We start from the raw sequence: 18,758 nt of genomic DNA on the forward strand, positions 1-18,758 counted from the left end.
TAACAGAATTGGTCAGCTTCCTGTAAGACGACAGCTATCCATCTCTTCAGCGCCATCTTCTGTTTGTCTCTGTGTCTCAGTCTGTGTTCGCCACTGTAAGTGCTGTGAGATCAACACGACTCGGGGCCTGGGTCAGGCCTGGTGGAGACTGAGGAAGACCTGTTACCAGATTGTTGAACACAGCTGGTTCGAGACTTTTATTATCTTCATGATCCTGCTGAGCAGTGGTGCTCTGGTGAGACCAACCACCTTTTACCCCTTAGTCTTACCTGACCTCTCAACCTTCACCTCTGACCTCTTATCATCTTCATCATCCTGCTGAGCAGCTGTGCTCTGGTGAGACCAACCACCTCTTACCCCAGTCTTACCTGACCTCTTTAAGAGTCAGCTCATAGGGCCACATTTACGAAACTATTGCTCCATCAGTGCTAATTTGATACCAAGTGTCTTCAAAAGCAAGTATATATAAAAAAGGCATAAACCGTGCAATGTCTCTTTCTAGATCTTTCTATTATGTCATCTTTACTTAACTTTTTATTTTTTACAATTTCACTAAACAGCTCGTTCCTATTCTTACAGCACAACAGCTGAATGTATTGGTTTTATCTAAGGCTTGAGAGGTTATAATCTGTGGTTTCTCTTTTGTCCCTCCTGCGCTGCTCTAGGCATTTGAGGACATCTACATTGAGAAAAGGAAAGTGGTGAAGGTTATCTTGGAGTACGCTGATAAGGTTTTCTCCTACATATTCGTCCTAGAGATGTTCCTCAAATGGATTGCCTACGGCTTCAAGAAGTACTTCACCAATGCTTGGTGTTGGCTGGACTTCCTCATTGTTGATGTAAGTGTTAAGCTTCGTACGTTGTGCCCAGTTTATGTTCACAGTGAGAATAGATATGCAGGTAGCTAATGCATATAACAAAAGTTTGGGTGGTTTTCAGACTGGTGGTGAGAGCTGCTGTAAGTTATGTACAGACTTTTTTTTTTCTCAAACTATCGGCCCGACCCGAGTTGAACTCTTTCTGCTTGCTTTCCAGTGAGTTTGGTTCGTTAAGGTCGGCTTGTTGACATTGGAGATAAACACTGTTTATTTCCAGCTTGGTTTGGGCTCGCTTATAAGCAGGCTGCCACCAGATATGTTATGTTGTGTAGGACCTGTGGTCACCGATTAATTGTACGTTGGTACCTCTTAAATGAAGGTCATTCATTTATACAGCGTGGTACCTACCTGTGGACGTGAGTTTTTGTGGCCATTATAACAGTATACCGGGAGAAATATACTGTTTATATGCATGTACAGGGTACACATTTTTAACAGAGTATAATCTTGATAGCGCCGCAGGGTCCATATCTCCACACAGTTTACCTTAATATTCTAGTGGCTAATTCTCCCTTATCTTAATATTCTAGGGTCTATATCTCCCTTATCTTAATATTCTAGGGTCTATATCTCCCTTACCTTAATATTCTCGGGTCTAATTCTCCCTTGTCTTAATATTCTAGGGTCTATATCTCCCTTATCTTAATATTCTAGGGTCTATATCTCCCTTATCTTAATATTCTAGGGTCTATATCTCCCTTACCTTAATATTCTCGGGTCTAATTCTCCCTTGTCTTAATATTCTAGGGTCTATATCTGCCTTATCTTAATATTCTTGGGTCTCTGTCTCCCTTATCTTAATATTCTAGGGTCTATACCTCCCTTATTTTAATATTCTAGGGTCTATATCTCCACACAGTTTACCTTAATATTCTAGTGGCTAATTCTCCCTTACCTTAATATTCTAGGGTCTATATCTCCCTTGTCTTAATATTCTAGGGTCTATATCTCCCTTGTCTTAATATTCTCGGGTCTCTGTCTCCCTTGTCTTAATATTCTAGGGTCTATATCTCCCTTATCTTAATATTCTAGGGTCTATATCTCCCTTATCTTAATATTCTAGGGGCTATATCTCCCTTACCTTAATATTCTAGGGGCTATACAGTTGAAGTCGGAAGTTTACATACACTTGGTTGGAGTCATTAAAAATTGTTTTTCAACCACTCCACAAATTTCTTGTTAACAAACTATAGTTTTGGCAAGTCAGTTAGGACATCTACTTTGTGCATGACAAGTAATTTTTTCAACAATTGTTTACAGACAGATTATTTCACTTATAATTCACTGTATCACAATTCCAGTGGGCCAGAAGATTACATACACTAAGTTGACTGTGCCTTTAAACAGCTTGGAAAATTCCAGAAAATGATGTCATGGCTTTAGAAGCTTCTGATAGGCTGATTGACATCATTTGAGTCAATTGGAGGTGTACCTGTGGATGTATTCCAAGGCCTACCTTCAAACTCAGTGCCTCTTTGCTTGACATCATGGGAAAATCAAAAGAAATCAGCCAAGACCTCAGGAAAAAAATGGTAGACCTCCACAGGTCTGGTTCATCCTTGGGAGCAATTTTCAAACATCTGAAGGTACCACATTCATCTGTACAAACAATAGTACACATGTATAAACACCATGGGACATCGCAGCCGTCATACCGCTCAGGAAGGAGACGAGATGAACGTACTTTGGTGTGAAAAGTGCAAATCTATCCCAGAAAAACAGCAAAGGACCTTGTTAAGATGCTGGAGGAAACAGGTACAAAAGTATCTATATCCACAGTAAAACGAGTCCTATATCGACATAACCTGAAAGGCCGCTCAGCAAGGAAGAAGCCACTACTCCAAAACTTCCATAAAAAAGCCAGACTACGGTTTGCAACTGCACATGGGGACAAAGATCGTAGTTTTTGGAGAAATGTCCACTGGTCTGATGAAACAAAAATAGAACTGTTTGGCCTTAATGACCATCGTTATGTTTGGAGGAAAAAGGGGGAGGCTTGCAAGCCAAAGAACACCATCCCAACCGTGAATCACGGGGGTGGCAGCATCATGCTGTGGGGGTGCTTTGCTGCAGGAGGTACCGGTGCACTTCACAAAATAGATGGCATCATGAGGGAGTAAAATTATGTGGCTATATTGAAGCAACATCTGAAGACATCAGTCATGAAGTTAAAGCTTGGTCGCAAATGGGTCTTCCAAATGGACAATGACCCCAAGCATACTTCCAAAGTTGTGGCAAAATGGCTTAAGGACAACAAAGTCAAGGTATTGGAGTGGCCATCACAAAGCCCTGGCCTCAATCCTATAGAATATTTTTGAGCAGAACTGAAAAAGTGTGTGCGAGCAAGGAGGCCTACAAACCTGACTCAGTTACACCAGCTCTGTCAGGAGGAATGGGCCAAAATACACCCAACTTATTGTGGGAAGCTTGTGGAAGGCTACCCGAAATGTTAGACCCAAGTTAAACAATTTAAAGGCAATGCTACCAAATACTAATTGAGTGTGTGTAAACTTCTGACCCACTCGGAATGTGATGAAAGAAATAAAAGCTGAAATAAATCGTTCTCTCTACTATTATTCTGACATTTCACATTCTTAAAATAAAGTGGTGATCCTAACTGACCTAAGACAGGGAATTTATACTAGGATTGAATGTCAGGAATTGTGAAAAACAGAGTTTAAATGTATTTGGCTAAGGTGTATGTAAACTTCCGACTTCAACTGTATCTCCCTTATCTTTATATTCTAGGGTCTATATCTCCCTTACCGTAATATTCTAGGAGCTATATCTCCCTTACCTTAATATTCTAGGGGCTGTATCTCCCTTATGTTAATATTCTAGGGTCTGTATCTCCCTTGCCTTAATATTCTAGGTGCTATATCTCCCTTACCTTACCCGATAGTGATGTAGGGGCTAGGGGTAAAATCTCCCTTACCTTACTCCACAGTGCCATAGGGGCTAAGGGTTATATCTCCCTTACCTTACCTTGCTTCCTCTGATTTCACCCGCTGGTTCACAGATCGGCACAGACGTGTCTATAGCAGCTGTTAGGGTAAGTGGTAGTTGTGAGGTGAAAGGTGAGTATTGGGATCCAGGTTGGAAAAGCTACTGCATCAATAAAGTTTCTATGTTTCCTCACTCCTAAGTGCTTCACATTGAGATATCAAAAGCCACCGTCTCGTCTACTTTTCAAATCTAAACAACAATTGTCTTTTCTGCAGAAAATGTATTCAAAGCAAATATGTATTTTTTTTTTCTTCCCATCCACTTGATAGTTAAAAATGCACAACGGACCTTGGCTTTTATATCATATAGAAACACACTGCCATGTATTCTAAGGTTTATCTAGAGAAGATCAAATGTATTATTGGACTATTGTATTTTAGAGTTCCTCGTAGGTCATCGACAGGCTGAATTAAAAATGTTCAGACCGTTTTGAATAGTGTAGGTAGAATTTCAATAAATGCTAAGCTGTCTTGATGTTTTGCGCTGTAGTTTTACTATCTCAACAATATGCTGTAATATATTGTATGTGGTCAGTAGCCAGCTGGAGCTGAGGTGATTCATACTGTCTGTCTGCCTCTGTCTCTGTCTGTCTGTCTACAGTGTATCTAGCTGGATAGCACAGTCGGAGAGAATTATATTATTTTTTAGATGTGTGGCTGGATTGCAGAAATGGTCAATGGAGGAGATCCAATGATTGTTTAAACACTATTTGTTATTTCTGGTTTATATATCAACTCTCTAGCCTTTTGATGTTTGTTTTGTTGTGTACTTTCATGGAGCCAAAGACGTATTCTTTATCAGCGTATTTCATTTTCTGAGTATCTTCTTTAGATATATTGGACGAAATCCATTAAAATATACTTTTATAAAGAAATTATTGGGACTGTAATAGCCCTAAATTGCAATGACGGACTTAATTGGATCATACGAATACAAATTGGGCAATCAAATTTGGCAATACCATTAGTTTAAATTAAAAAAAAGGAGAATTGAACATTTTGTTAAACTTCTTTATAAAACCTCACTCTATTTCACATATATACATAGGTCTTATGTATATATAGCTGAGTATGTATGCATGTGCATTGACTGTACATATTGCATACTTGTATGTGTTTTGTCCCTGTTCCATTTCAGTCATTCTACCAGAAATACCTGTCATCCATGGACCATCTATCATGCCATTTTGATTCATAGCTATCACCCTCGGGCCATTCAACAGCGGAATACCATTCTGTTTTGTCCATTTTGGATGTAGAATAGAGTGGAAGTCCCCCCCAAAAAACATTTTTTTTATGAAAAATATGCCACAAAACCAAAAAATTCTAAATTTTTCTAAATTTAATTAATTGTGTTCCTAACTGTAGAATGTCCCAAAATAATACATTGTTACAGTCTCTAAAGTGTTGGCTCTGAAATTCTTGTCTCGCTGTCTGTTACTCTGTCACTACTCTTCTTGCATATTTTTCTCTCCAGAAATGATTTGATTCATAATTTAGATCTGTAGAGCTTTGTTTTATTTGATGAAAGGTTGTCAGTGATTTAACTGAAAGTATATTGTATCATACAACTTAGGTGGTAGGTTTGAGTGTGTGCATGTGTTTGTGTGTGCGTGTGCATGTGTGTGTGTGTGCGTGCATAGTCCTGCATCTGCGTGCGGATAATGGTGGGGAATTGGGGGTGAGGTGGGGTCTTACAGACAGGGGAACCCATATGTTGTACTTTGATACTTGCTCATAAATTGCAAAACCCACAATCTTTATCAAAATGTGTTCAAGAGTGATGCTGAGGTCTCCTTTGAATGTTGGGATGATGGAGTTTGTATTGTCATCTCAGTCTGAGCTGATTGAATGTCTCTGTGTGTCCTCTCCAGGTGTCGTTGGTGAGCCTGGTAGCTAACTCTCTGGGCTATTCTGACTTTGCTGCCATCAAATCACTGAGGACCCTCCGAGCACTGAGGCCCCTAAGGGCCCTGTCCAGATTCGAGGGCATGCGGGTGAGACGTTCTTTACCCTTGTCTTAGTCGATGTTCTACTTTCCCTGCTCTCTCATAGTTGGCCTATGTCAAGTTATTCTAAGAGATTCCACAAGATATTATCATCAGCGAAGGACCAGAGTTTTTCTAAGCTGGTCACGTGGTCAGGAAAAACTTGCGGTCCTATATCATAACTGTCTGAAGTGACAGACAGCCTCTAACAGTGGAGTATTACCTTGGTCACTTAGTCAGGAAAAACTCCAGCCCTTCATCATTAAACATAATTGATATGCTGTGTCTGTGCTCCATAATAGACAACTTCCACCCGCCTACCCGTGTTATCTCCATCCCCAGGTGGTGGTGAACGCACTGATTGGAGCCATCCCATCCATCATGAATGTCCTGTTGGTCTGCCTCATCTTCTGGCTCATCTTCAGCATCATGGGAGTCAACCTGTTTGCAGGGAAGTTTGGTAAATGTGTGAACCGGACAGGGTTCATCCACAATGCCTCCATCGTCAACAACAAGTCAGAGTGCCTGGCCATGAACGACACTCAGTTTTATTGGACTAAAGTCAAGGTCAACTTTGACAACGTGGGACTAGGATACCTCTCACTGCTGCAAGTGGTCCGTCTTTAAAAATAAAATACAAAAATTACTGTTTACATTTTTTGTTTTTAGCAACTTATGTGTTGAAAGGATGCCATAGTTCTTATTGTTTGTCGATATATGAAGTAACATTTTTATTATTTAAAAAGGTTTACCCTATAATTGTGTCAATGATGTTCAATTTCCTTCAAGGCCACGTTTAAAGGATGGATGGAAGTTATGCATGCAGCTGTTGATTCACGTGGCGTACGTATCAATCTCTTTCCACAAATCTAGACAAATTCCTCATCTCATAAATAGAATGAGTAGACTACATTTTTATTTATAAAGATAAAAACAGGATCAACTAAAATGTGTGTGTTTCCAGGTAGAGGAGCAGCCAATCAGGGAGATCAACCTCTACATGTACCTCTACTTCGTCATCTTCATCATCTTCGGATCCTTTTTCACTCTCAACCTCTTCATCGGCGTCATCATTGATAATTTCAACCAGCAAAAAAGAAAGATAAGTATATGTGGCATAACATGTTGTTTTATGTCTCGACCTACTCATTTCACACTGTTGTATTAACAGCTGTCTGTATGGATATACAACATTAACAGCTGTCTGTATGGATATCTACAACATTAACAGCTGTCTATATGGATATACAACATTAACAGCTGTCTGTATGGATATACAACATTAACAGCTGTCTGTATGGATATTTACAACATTAACAGCTGTCTGTATGGATATCTACAACATTAACAGCTGTCTATATGGATATAGAACATTAACAGCTGTCTGTATGGATATACAACATTAACAGCTGTCTGTATGGATATACAACATTAACAGCTGTCTGTATGGATATCTACAACATTAACAGCTGTCTGTATGGATATCTACAACATTAACAGCTGTCTGTATGGATATCTACAACATTAACAGCTGTCTGTATGGATTTCTACAACATTAACAGCTGTCTGTATGGATATATACAACATTAACAGCTGTATATATACAACATTAACAGCTGTCTGTATGGATATACAACATTAACAGCTGTCTGTATGGATATACAACATTAACAGCTGTCTGTATGGATATATACAACATTAACAGCTGTATATATACAACATGAATAGCTGTCTGTATAGATATCCAACATTAACAGCTGTCTGTATGTATATATACAACATTAACAGCTGTCTGTATGTATATCTACAACATTAACAGCTGTCTGTATGGATATATACAACATTAACAGCTGTCTGTATGGATATCTACAACATTAACAGCTGTCTGTATGGATATATACAACATTAACAGCTGTCTGTATGGATATCTACAACATTAACAGCTGTCTATATGGATATCTACAATATTAACAGCTGTCTGTATGGATATCTACAACATTAACAGCTGTCTGTATGGATATATACAACATTAACAGCTGGATATATACAACATTAATAGCTGTATATATACAACATTTAACAGCTGTCTATATGGATATAGAACATTAACAGCTGTCTGTATGGATATACAACATTAACAGCTGTCTGTATGGATATACAACATTAACAGCTGTCTGTATGGATATCTACAACATTAACAGCTGTCTGTATGGATATCTACAACATTAACAGCTGTCTGTATGGATTTCTACAACATTAACAGCTGTCTGTATGGATATATACAACATTAACAGCTGTGTGTATGGATATATACAACATTAACAGCTGTCTATATGGATATACAACATTAACAGCTGTCTGTATGGATATACAACATTAACAGCTGTCTGTATGGATATACAACATTAACAGCTGTCTGTATGGATATACAACATTAACAGCGGTCTGTATGGATATCTACAACATTAACAGCTGTCTGTATGGATATCTACAACATTAACAGCTGTCTGTATGGATATATACAAAATTAACAGCTGGATATATACAACATTAACAGCTATCTGTATGGATATACAACATTAACAGCTGTCTGTATGGATATACAACATTAACAGCTGTCTGTATGGATATATACAACATTAACAGCTGTCTGTATGGATATATACAACATTAACAGCTGTGTGTATGGATTTATACAACATTAACAACTGTCTGTATAGATATATACAACATTAACAGCTGTGTGTATGAATATCAGTGGAGGCTGCTGAGGGGAGGACAGCTCATAATAATGTCTGGAACAGAGCGAATGGAATGGAAACCATGTGTTTGATGTATTTGATACCATTCCACCCTATTCTGCTCCAGCCATTACCACGAGCCAGTCCTCCTCAATTAGTGTGCCATCAACCTCTTGTGATGTATATGTACTACATTAACAGTGAAGAATAATAGTGAATGCATTTGTTATACTTAGGTGGACAAGACATTTTCATGACTGACGAGCAGCGGAAGTACTACAACGCTATGAAGAAAATAGGCTCTAAAAAGCCCGAAAAGCCTATACCAAGACCTACGGTAAAATACCAACTATGATAAGTCTATACCACGACCTACGGTAAAATACCAACTATGATAAGTCTATACCAAGACATACGGTAAAATACCAACTATGATAGGCCTATACCAAGACCTTTGGTAAAATACCAACTATGATAGGCCTATACCAAGACCTTTGGTAAAATACCAACTATGATAAGCCTATACCAAGACCTACGGTAAAATACCAACTATGATTAGTCTATACCAAGACCTACGGTAAAATACCAACTATGATAAGCCTGTACAAGACCAATGGTAAAATACAAACGTTGATGAACTGTGACAAACATGACAGTGGATGTAATATGTACTCAAACATTGTTTTATAAATGCATTTTAGAATGAACCTGAATGATATTCGAACGATGGAAACTTTATGGATCGCCAACATGGCGTTAATGGATCTATGTCATCTTTTCATCTATCTATCTCTCCAGAATATCCTCCAAGGCTTCTTATTTGACCTGGTATCCAAGCAAGCCTTTGACATCATCATTATGATGCTGATCATCGTCAACATGGTGACCATGATGGTGGAGACAGACGATCAGTCCGCACGCATGGAGTCCATTCTCAACAAGATCAACCTGGTCTGTAGCATGATGTACTAGTACTACAGTACCCATAATTCTCTGTGTATGATGTACTACAGTACCCATAATGCTCTGTGTATGATGTACTACAGTACCCATAATGCTCTGTGTATGATGTACTACAGTACCCATAATGCTCTGTGTATGATGTACTACTGTACCCATAATACTCATGGAGTCCATCCTCAACAAAATGGTCTGTAGCAGAGACGGAAGAGGAAGTGAGACATCCCACTCCCCCATTTTTTCTGTTTCAATGGAGTCAATGAACTATGTAGACCAGACCCAGCTGCTATTGCATTGGTGTTTATGGGAGTGCCACCCCCTTAAGTAGAAAGGAACTTACCATTTTTTCCAATGGTAAATGGCTTGAGTGAACTATCTTAATTTATCCACCGTCTTTGTTCTATAACATGATGTACTAGTACCCATAATGCACCGTACAACATATCCTGTAGCATGATGTACTACTGAAGTATTACAATATCTATAATGCTCTGTACAACTTATCCTTTTTTATCCTAGTACATATAGTGCATTCGGAAAGTATTCAGACCCCTTGACCTTTTCCACATATTGTTACGTTACAGCCTCATTCTAAAATGTATTTAATTATATTTTTTCCTCATCAATCTACACACAATACCCCATAATGACAAAGCAAAAACAGGTTTTTAGAAATGTTTGCAAATGTATTACAAATATAAAACAGAAATACCTTATTTACTTGATTGGAGTCCACCTGTGGTAAATTCAATTGATTGGACAAGATTTGGAAAGACACACACCTGTCTATATAAGGTCCCACAGTTGACAGTGCATGTCAGAGCAAAAACCATGAGGTCAAAGGAATTGTCCGTAGAGCTCTGAGACAGGATTGTGTCAAGTCACAGATCTGGGGAAGGGTACCAAAACATTTCTGCAGCATTGAAGGTCCCCAAGAATACAGTGGCCTCCGTCATTCTTCAATGGAAGAAGTTTGGAACCACCAAGACTCTTCCTAGAGCTGGCCGCCCTGCCAAACTGAGCAATCGGGATAGAAGGGCCTTGGTCAGGGAGGTGACCAAGAACCCGATGGTCACTCTGACAGAGCTCTAGAGTTCCTCTGTGGAGATGGGAGAACTTTCCAGAAGGACAACCATCTCTGCAGCAATCCACCAATCAGGCCTTTATGGTAGAATGGCCAGACGGAAGCCACTCCTCAGTAAAAGGCACAAGATAGCCCTCTTGGAGTTTGCCAAAAGGCACCTAAAGACTCTCAGACCATGAGAAACAAGATTCTCTGGTCTGATGAAACCAAGATTGAACTCTTTGGCTTGAATTCCAAGCCTCACGTATGGAGGAAACCAGGCACCATCCCTACGGTGAAGCATGGTGGTGGCAGCATCATGCTCTGGAGATGTTTTTCAGCGGCAGGGACTGGGAGACTAGTCAAGATTGAGGGAAAGCTGAATGGAGCAAAGTACAGAGAGATCCTTGAGGAAAACCTGCTCCACAGCGCTCAGGACCTCAGACTGGTGTGAAGGTTCACCTTCCAACAGGACAAGCACACAGCCACACAGCCAAGACAAAGCAGGAGTGGCTTCGGGACTAGTCTCTGAATGTCCTTTGAGTGGCCCAGCCAGAGCCCGGACTTGAACCCGATCGAACATCTCTGGAGAGACCTGAAAATAACTGTGCAGCAACACTCCCCATCCAACCTTACAGAGCTTGAGAGGATCTGCAGAGAAGAATGGGAGAAACTCCCCAAATACAGGTGTGCCAAGCTTGAGGCATCATACCCAAGAAGACTCAAGGCTGTAATCGCTACCTAAGGAGCTTCAACAAAGTACTGAGTAAAGTGTCAGATTCTAAAAACCTGTTTTTGCTTTGTCATTATGGGGTATTGTGTGTAGATTAATGAGGAATTTTATTTTAGAATGAGGCTGTAACATAACAAAATGTGGAAAAATTCAAGAGGTGTAAATATTTTCCAAATGCACTGTATGTTCCTGAAGATAATACAATGGTGTCCTGTCTCCTTAACCATACAGATTTTCATTGTCATCTTCACCACCGAATGCCTCATGAAGATCGTGGCACTTCGCTGCTATTTCTTCACCGTGGGATGGAACATCTTTGACTTTGTGGTTATCATTCTCTCCATTGTGGGTGGGTGGAACAATATAACCCTGAAAACAACCTTCAAAACAACCTATATATATTTCTGACAAGTGATCTATACTAACATTTTCCCAAATGTACATTTCATGTAAAGGTAATCAAATGTTTTGTCTTTAATTTGCTTTTGGTGTTGTTTCTTAATTTCTGATTTCAACACTTGCAGGTATCGTTCTTGCTGACATCATTGAGAAGTACTTTGTATCTCCGACTCTGTTCCGTGTCATCAGACTGGCAAGGATAGGACGCGTACTTCGACTAATACGTGGGGCCAAAGGAATAAGGACTTTACTGTTTGCCTTAATGATGTCCATGCCAGCGTTGTTCAACATCGGCCTCCTGCTCTTCCTCGTAATGTTCATATACGCTATCTTCGGAATGGCCAACTTCGCTTACGTGAAAAAAAAGGAAGGGATAGATGACATGTTCAACTTCGAGACCTTTGGGAATAGTATGATCTGCCTGTTCCAGATCAGCACGTCCGCCGGGTGGGACAACGTCCTGGAGCCCATCATGTCTAACTCCCCAGAGGAGTGTGAAGCCTACGTCGTCAACACCGGCACCAACGTCCGGGGAAACTGTGGCAACCCGTCTGTGGCAATCGCCTTCTGTGTCAGCTACATCATCATATCGTTCCTCATCGTGGTCAACATGTACATCGCCATCATCCTGGAGAACTTCAGCGTGGCCACCGAGGAGAGCACCGAGCCGCTGAGCGAGGACGACTTCGAGATGTTCTACGAGGTTTGGGAGAAGTTCGACGCAGAGGCCACCCAGTTCATAGAATTCTCCAAGCTGTCGAATTTCGCAGACAACCTGTCGGAGCCGCTACGCATTGCCAAGCCTAACAAGATCAAGCTGATCTCGATGGACCTGCCGATGGTGAGCGGGGATAAGATCCACTGCCTGGACATCCTGTTCGCCTTCACCAAACGCGTGCTGGGCGAGTCGGGCGAGATGGACGCCCTCAAGCAGCAGATGGAGGAGAAGTTCATGATGGCCAACCCGTCCAAGATCTCCCACGAACCAATCACTACGACCCTACGCCGCAAGCAGGAAGACGTGTCTGCCATCATCATCCAGCGCTGTTACAGACGCCACCTGGTGAAACGGCAAATGAAGCAGGCCTCATTCCTTTACAGACAGATGAACCTTCAGACCAACCTGAACTTGCAGGAGCACATAGTGGTGGACATAGAGAGGGCCCCGGAGACGGAGGGCCTCATCGCGGCCATGATAAAGGAACACTACGGCCCCAAGGGGCCCGACGAGGAGGAGGAGGAGCTGGTAGAGGTCATGGGGGTCATGGAAGGGACTCTGTCCTCCTCACCGCCATCTTATGACAGTGTGACCCGGCCGGGGGCGGCTAGTGACGTTGGTCAGATAGAACGGCTAGAAAGGCCGAGAGACTTAGTGTTAGAACTCAGGGAGCCTAGCCCCTCACAATCATATAGGGAACCTAGCACCTCACAAACATATAGGGAACTTAGCACCTCACAAACATTTGAAGAGACATTTCTTTGAGATATTGTTTTCAGGAAACATGTTTTTTGTTGTTGTTTTGTTTACAACATGTACAGTATCATAACTCGGAACAACTCTCTCGGTACAAGGTGAACATTTTTATAGCAGAAAATACCCAGGAATTTCATAGTAAAATGCAAATATTGCTTTTCTATTATTTATATAAGACCCTTTGTCAATCATATGATATGTGTATTAATAATGTTTAGAAACCCAGGCACCGCTTTGAAGATGGCGATTCCACTAAAATGTATAAAAGATGCTTATAAACAAATATGTGATTTCATATATTCTGTCATAATGGTTAACCAGTAAGTGTAAATGACAATCAATCAGCTCTGAATAACATTTTGAAGTTGGATTGTTTTGTTTTACGGATGAATAGAGATAAATATGGAGTGTTTAGATCTTGGTTCTCGTTTTGATTACAGATGATGAACTCTTATCTTTATTATCAAAAGAATGGCAGCTAGATTTGCTAAAATTATATTTATGAAAAAGTATATTTAAGTATATTTTCTTATTAATGGATATTTCAGGACCAATATTGTTGTTATTTTCTAACCAATGAGTTAATATGGTAAAGACCACATTATTTGATCAGAAGTGTATAGTTTATATGTATATATTATGCACTAAATGTAGTTTATTGCATGATCAGTATATTAAAACCCCCATGGTGAAGGGTTGTGTATAGTACTAACTGCAGCATAATGTGCCTGATAATGGTTGTCTGTCATCTGCACACTTAGTCCCCTTTAACCATTTCATTTGACCTGTGGAAGTAGAAATATACATTACAAACATATGTTATATTGACCTACGTAAAGAGTTATGGGGGGCATTCATGTCAAACATTTATATCTAACTTTTATAACGTATTTATATTTTAGGGTTATCTCCATGACAGTCCATACGTATCATAGGGTTCATAGCCAGAGCAATCAAATGATGTGTATACAACTGTATTCATTCTTTTTACATGAAAGATGATAAGATACTTCCTTGAAAACCTTTTTTCCGTATTACATTTAAATAGGTAATCACTATATCAAACAATATTAAAAGATTTTTCCATAGTTGGGAGTTTTCATTTTGTTACAGCTAGTTAACACATGGTACACTATTGTTTTCTATCCTATTTTATTTTACTTTTTTTATAGCCTATAATTATTACAACATTTCTGCATATATCAGAATTTATTTATTTCAAATTCACTGTTTTTATCCCTCTTGCCTTTTTCTATTAGACACATCTACAGTTTGTGTCAATGCATACGAACATTCATGATCAAACTCAAAATACAGTACCATATTTTGAGCAACCTGAATAACCTGAACAATCCCCATATTATACTGTGTCTTCAGGTCCAAATCAAGACCCAAGACCGATGACTGTCTCTGTCTGTTTTCACAGTGAAAACTAGTTAGCTACAATGACCTCAATAGTGGACAGGGGTTTCCAGGCGTCACAGTTAAATCCCTAGCCGTTCCCTGTCCGTGTGTTTGAGAGAAAAAAACAACAGCTGTGCACATTTGCAACCCTCCATTATTATACTGTGGCTGAGAGACTAACTGCTCTTACAGGTTCATTTGGTCTGTGATGCTTTGTGGATACTGCTGGAAAATGCATGTAGAAGATATAGGTTGTGCGTGAAGTGAAGCGTGACTACTGTAGAGTAAGTAAACGTCGAACAGAGTCCAAAAACACTTACTGAAAGGAAATTAAATGAGCTATGACATTTTAATTCCGAAAAAAAAATATATATGAAAAAATATATAAAAGAAAGACAAAAACATTCTATTTGGTCTTTCTCCATCACTCCTATTGAATCACTTGACATTGGGCTATTTTTATTAATCTCTTAGTTTAGATTTGGACTGCTTTCCTGATCCTTCAAGTACTTACTTTTAATAAAAGCAGAGATGTATTTTATTTAACTAGGTAAGTCAGTTAAGAACAAATTCTTATTTACAATGACGGCCTACAACGACCAAACCCGGGCGATGCTGGGCCAATAGTGCGCCGTCCTATGGGACTCCCAATCACAGCCAGTTGTGATACAACCTGGATTGAACCAGGGTCTGTAGTGACGCCTCTAGCACTGAGAAGCAGTGCGTTAAACTGCTGCGCCACTCGGGATAAAGTGTTATGTAAAATGTACAGTATTTAGATATGGAGGTTGGAATTGAGTTACTATATGAACCCTCCAACATTTTTTTGGGTTTGGAAAAAATATTCACAAGGGGAGCCAATTTGGATTTATCCCCAAAGAGATTTCCTCTGTGGTCGAGTTGGAGTGGTCAAATCCAGCAGGACCAGCTGGGAAAGAGGGATAATCTGTGTGTAAAAAAATCACTTGTTTTAATTACACACACACACACACACACATACACGGGCGCGCATAGACTCACACACACATTATCACACACAGACACTTTTAGCAATACACACATGCATAAACACACTGACACACATGCCATACTTTTTCATCAAGCCTCATTACTGACAGATGCTTTAAATTTAATTAGTTTTTTTGTGCATGAAATACCAAAAATGCTGTGCCTTGAATGGATGTGACTTGGTCATTGATCTGATATTTAAGCATTTGGACATGTGGCAGGTATTAAGCCTTTCAATCAGAGAGAAAACATTAAAAAAAGATTAAAAACTCCACTTTTTCTAATTACTCAAATGCATCAGCTTGGGCACATGGTAAAACACTCAGATACAATGTCAATGTGATGCATTATGAAATATTTCACTCAAGGAAAATATATCCATAACAAATACAGCAGCAATGAACGGGGTTCACAGGACGACATAAAAGGACACGATCAGTTGGATAATAAAGCAAGCACTCTTTATCATGTAGGAACTATCTTCCTTTATGTGCAATCACTAAAAACATGATCATGTTTATCTCTCAAAACCACAAGAATGATGCAAGTTATGTTTAGTCTAGTGATGTAGCTTTGTTATCTTTGAATGCAGCCGGTAATCATTTTTAAATTCTTTACACAATGTATTGCGTTTATAAACCAATTATGGGGTTAATTTGACTAATGGTTTACATTATAATATGTGAAATATTTTCTGCATTAATTTCACAATACTTCACATTGTTCATCTACATAATTTAAATCTAACATTCATTTGCATGGGACAAAGTCCACTTGACCAATACTTATTGCTCTAGTATCTTATGGTGTCCACTGGTGCCAATGACATCTATAGTGCCACCAACTGGTCTGGTGCAGTCACTTTATATTCACACAGCTTCTAAGGACATATACATAAGGTTTACATACCAAATTTCATGGCCCCATGTCCATCGGTTCACTTCTTATAGCCCTGGTTTGAAATGGTGCCATCTAGCAGTGTAGCGTGACTGACTTTGAATGCAGCAACTAATAGTTCTCAAATTCATTAGAGGCTAATTCATTGAGTTTATCTTCAAGTTTTCATTTGTCACATGCTTAAAGGCCCAGTGAAGTCAAAAATGTGTGTCCTGAATTTTAGATATATTTCCACACTGAGATTGCATGTGTGGGTGTTATTGTGAGTGTGCGGTGTTAGTGTATGTATATGGGTCTTAGTGTGTGGGTGTGAGTGTGTGGGTGTAATTGTATGTATGTGGGTGTTGGTGTGAGTATGTGGGTGTTAGTGTGAGTATGCGGGGGGGGGGGTGTGTGTGAGGGTGGGTGAGTGTGTGGGTGTTGAGTGTGGAGGGTGTGTGGGTGTTAGTGTGTGGGTGTGTGGGTCTTAGTGTGAGTGTGTGGATGTTAGTGTGAGTATGTGGGTGTTAGTGTGTGGGTGTGAGTGTGTGGGTGTAATTGTATGTATGTGGGTGTTGGTGTGAGTATGTGGGTGTTAGTGTGAGTATGCGTGTGTTAGTGTGAGTGTGTGGTGTTAGTGTGAGTGTGTGGGTGTTAGTGTGTGGGTGTTAGTGTGTGGGTGTTAGAGTGAGTGTGTGGGTGTTAGTGTGTGGGTTTTAGAGTGTGGGAGTGTGGGTGTTAGTGTGTGGGTGTGTGGGTCTTAGTGTGAGTGTGTGGATGTTAGTGTGAGTATGTGTGTGTTAGTGTGTGGGAGTGAGTGTGTGGGTGTCAGTGTGTGGGTGTGGGTGTTAGTGTGTGGGTGTTAGTGTGTGTGTGGGTGGGTGTTAGTGTGTGGGTGTTAGTGTGAGTGTGTGGGTGTTAGTGTGTGGATGTTAGTGTTAGTGTGTGGGTGTTAGTGTGTGGGTGTTAGTGTGAGTGTGTGGGTGTTAGTGTATGTGTGTGGGTGTATGTGTGTGGGTGTTAGTGTGAGGGTGTGGATGTTAGTGTGAGTGTGTTAGTGTGAGTGTGTGGGTGTTAGTGTATGTGTGTGGGTGTTTCTGTGAGTGAGTGGGTGTTAGTGTGTGTGTGGGGATGTTAGTGTGAGGGTGTGAGTGTTAGTGTGAGTGTGCGGTGAGGTGTGGGTGTTAGTGTACGTGTGTGGGTGTTTGTGTTAATGTGTGGGTGTTAGTGTGAGTGTGTTAGTGTGAGTGTGTGGGTGTTAGTGTATGTGTGTGGGTGTTAGTGTGAGTGAGTGGGTGTTAGTGTGTGTGTGTGTGGGTGTTAGTGTGAGGGTGTGGGTGTTAGTGTGAGTGTGTTAGTGTGAGTGTGTGGGTGTTAGTGTACGTGTGTGGGTGTGGGTGTTTGTGTTAATGTGTGGGTGTTAGTGTGTGGGTGTTAGTGATAGTGTGTGGGTGTTAGTGTACATGTGTGGGTGTTAGTGTACATGTGTGGGTGTTAGTGTGTGGGTGTTAGTGTGAGGGTGTTAGTGTGAGTGTGTTAGTGTGAGTGTGTGGGTGTTAGTGTACGTGTGTGGGTGTTTGTGTTAATGTGTGGGTGTTAGTGTGAGTGTGTTAGTGTGAGTGTGTGGGTGTTAGTGTATGTGTGTGGGTGTTAGTGTGAGTGAGTGGGTGTTAGTGTGTGTGTGTGTGGGTGTTAGTGTGAGGGTGTGGGTGTTAGTGTGAGTGTGTTAGTGTGAGTGTGTGGGTGTTAGTGTACGTGTGTGGGTGTGGGTGTTAACGTGTGGGTGTTAGTGTGTGGGTGTTAGTGATAGTGTGTGGGTGTTAGTGTACATGTGTGGGTGTTAGTGTACATGTGTGGGTGTTAGTGTACATGTGTGGGTGTTAGTGTGAGGGTGTTAGTGTGAGTGTGTGGTTGTTAGTGTATGCGTGTGGGTGTTTGTGTTAATGTGTTGATGTTACTGTGAATGTATGGGTGTTAGTGTGTGGGTGTTAGTGTGAGTGTGTGGGGGTTAGTGTGTGGGTGTTAGTGTGAATGTGTGGGTGTTATTGTGTGGGTGTTAGTGTTAGTGTGAGTGTGTGGGGTTTAGTGTGAGTGTGTGGGTGTTAGCATGAGTGTGTGGGTGTTAGTGTGTGGGTGTTAGTGTGAGTGTGTGGGGGTTAGTGTGAGTATGTGGGTGTTAGCATGAGTGTGTGGGTGTTAGTGTGTGGGTGTTAGTGTACGTGTGTGGGT

The 18,758-nt window shown here is 40.5% G+C and overlaps 1 protein-coding gene across 2 annotated transcripts in view; it reads left to right on the forward strand.

Moving 5' to 3' along the window:
• The window catches only part of scn12aa (sodium channel, voltage gated, type XII, alpha a), a 95,898-nt gene extending 81,569 nt beyond the window's left edge, over positions 1–14,329 (forward strand). For both annotated transcript variants that reach the window (XM_082961024.1, XM_082961023.1), the window contains 10 exons: positions 81–235; positions 666–839; positions 5,758–5,880; positions 6,214–6,486; positions 6,661–6,714; positions 6,836–6,977; positions 8,849–8,949; positions 9,411–9,563; positions 11,600–11,717; positions 11,893–14,329. In XM_082961024.1, coding sequence (XP_082817150.1) covers positions 81–235; positions 666–839; positions 5,758–5,880; positions 6,214–6,486; positions 6,661–6,714; positions 6,836–6,977; positions 8,849–8,949; positions 9,411–9,563; positions 11,600–11,717; positions 11,893–13,250 — 2,651 coding nt within the window. In that variant the 3' untranslated portion in view covers positions 13,251–14,329. The remainder of the gene's footprint in view (positions 1–80; positions 236–665; positions 840–5,757; positions 5,881–6,213; positions 6,487–6,660; positions 6,715–6,835; positions 6,978–8,848; positions 8,950–9,410; positions 9,564–11,599; positions 11,718–11,892) is intronic.
• Positions 14,330–18,758: the final 4,429 nt, after the last annotated feature.

Source organism: Salmo salar, chromosome 14, assembly GCF_965601325.2.
Source record: "Salmo salar chromosome 14, fSalSal1, whole genome shotgun sequence".
Lineage (NCBI taxonomy): Eukaryota > Metazoa > Chordata > Actinopteri > Salmoniformes > Salmonidae > Salmo > Salmo salar.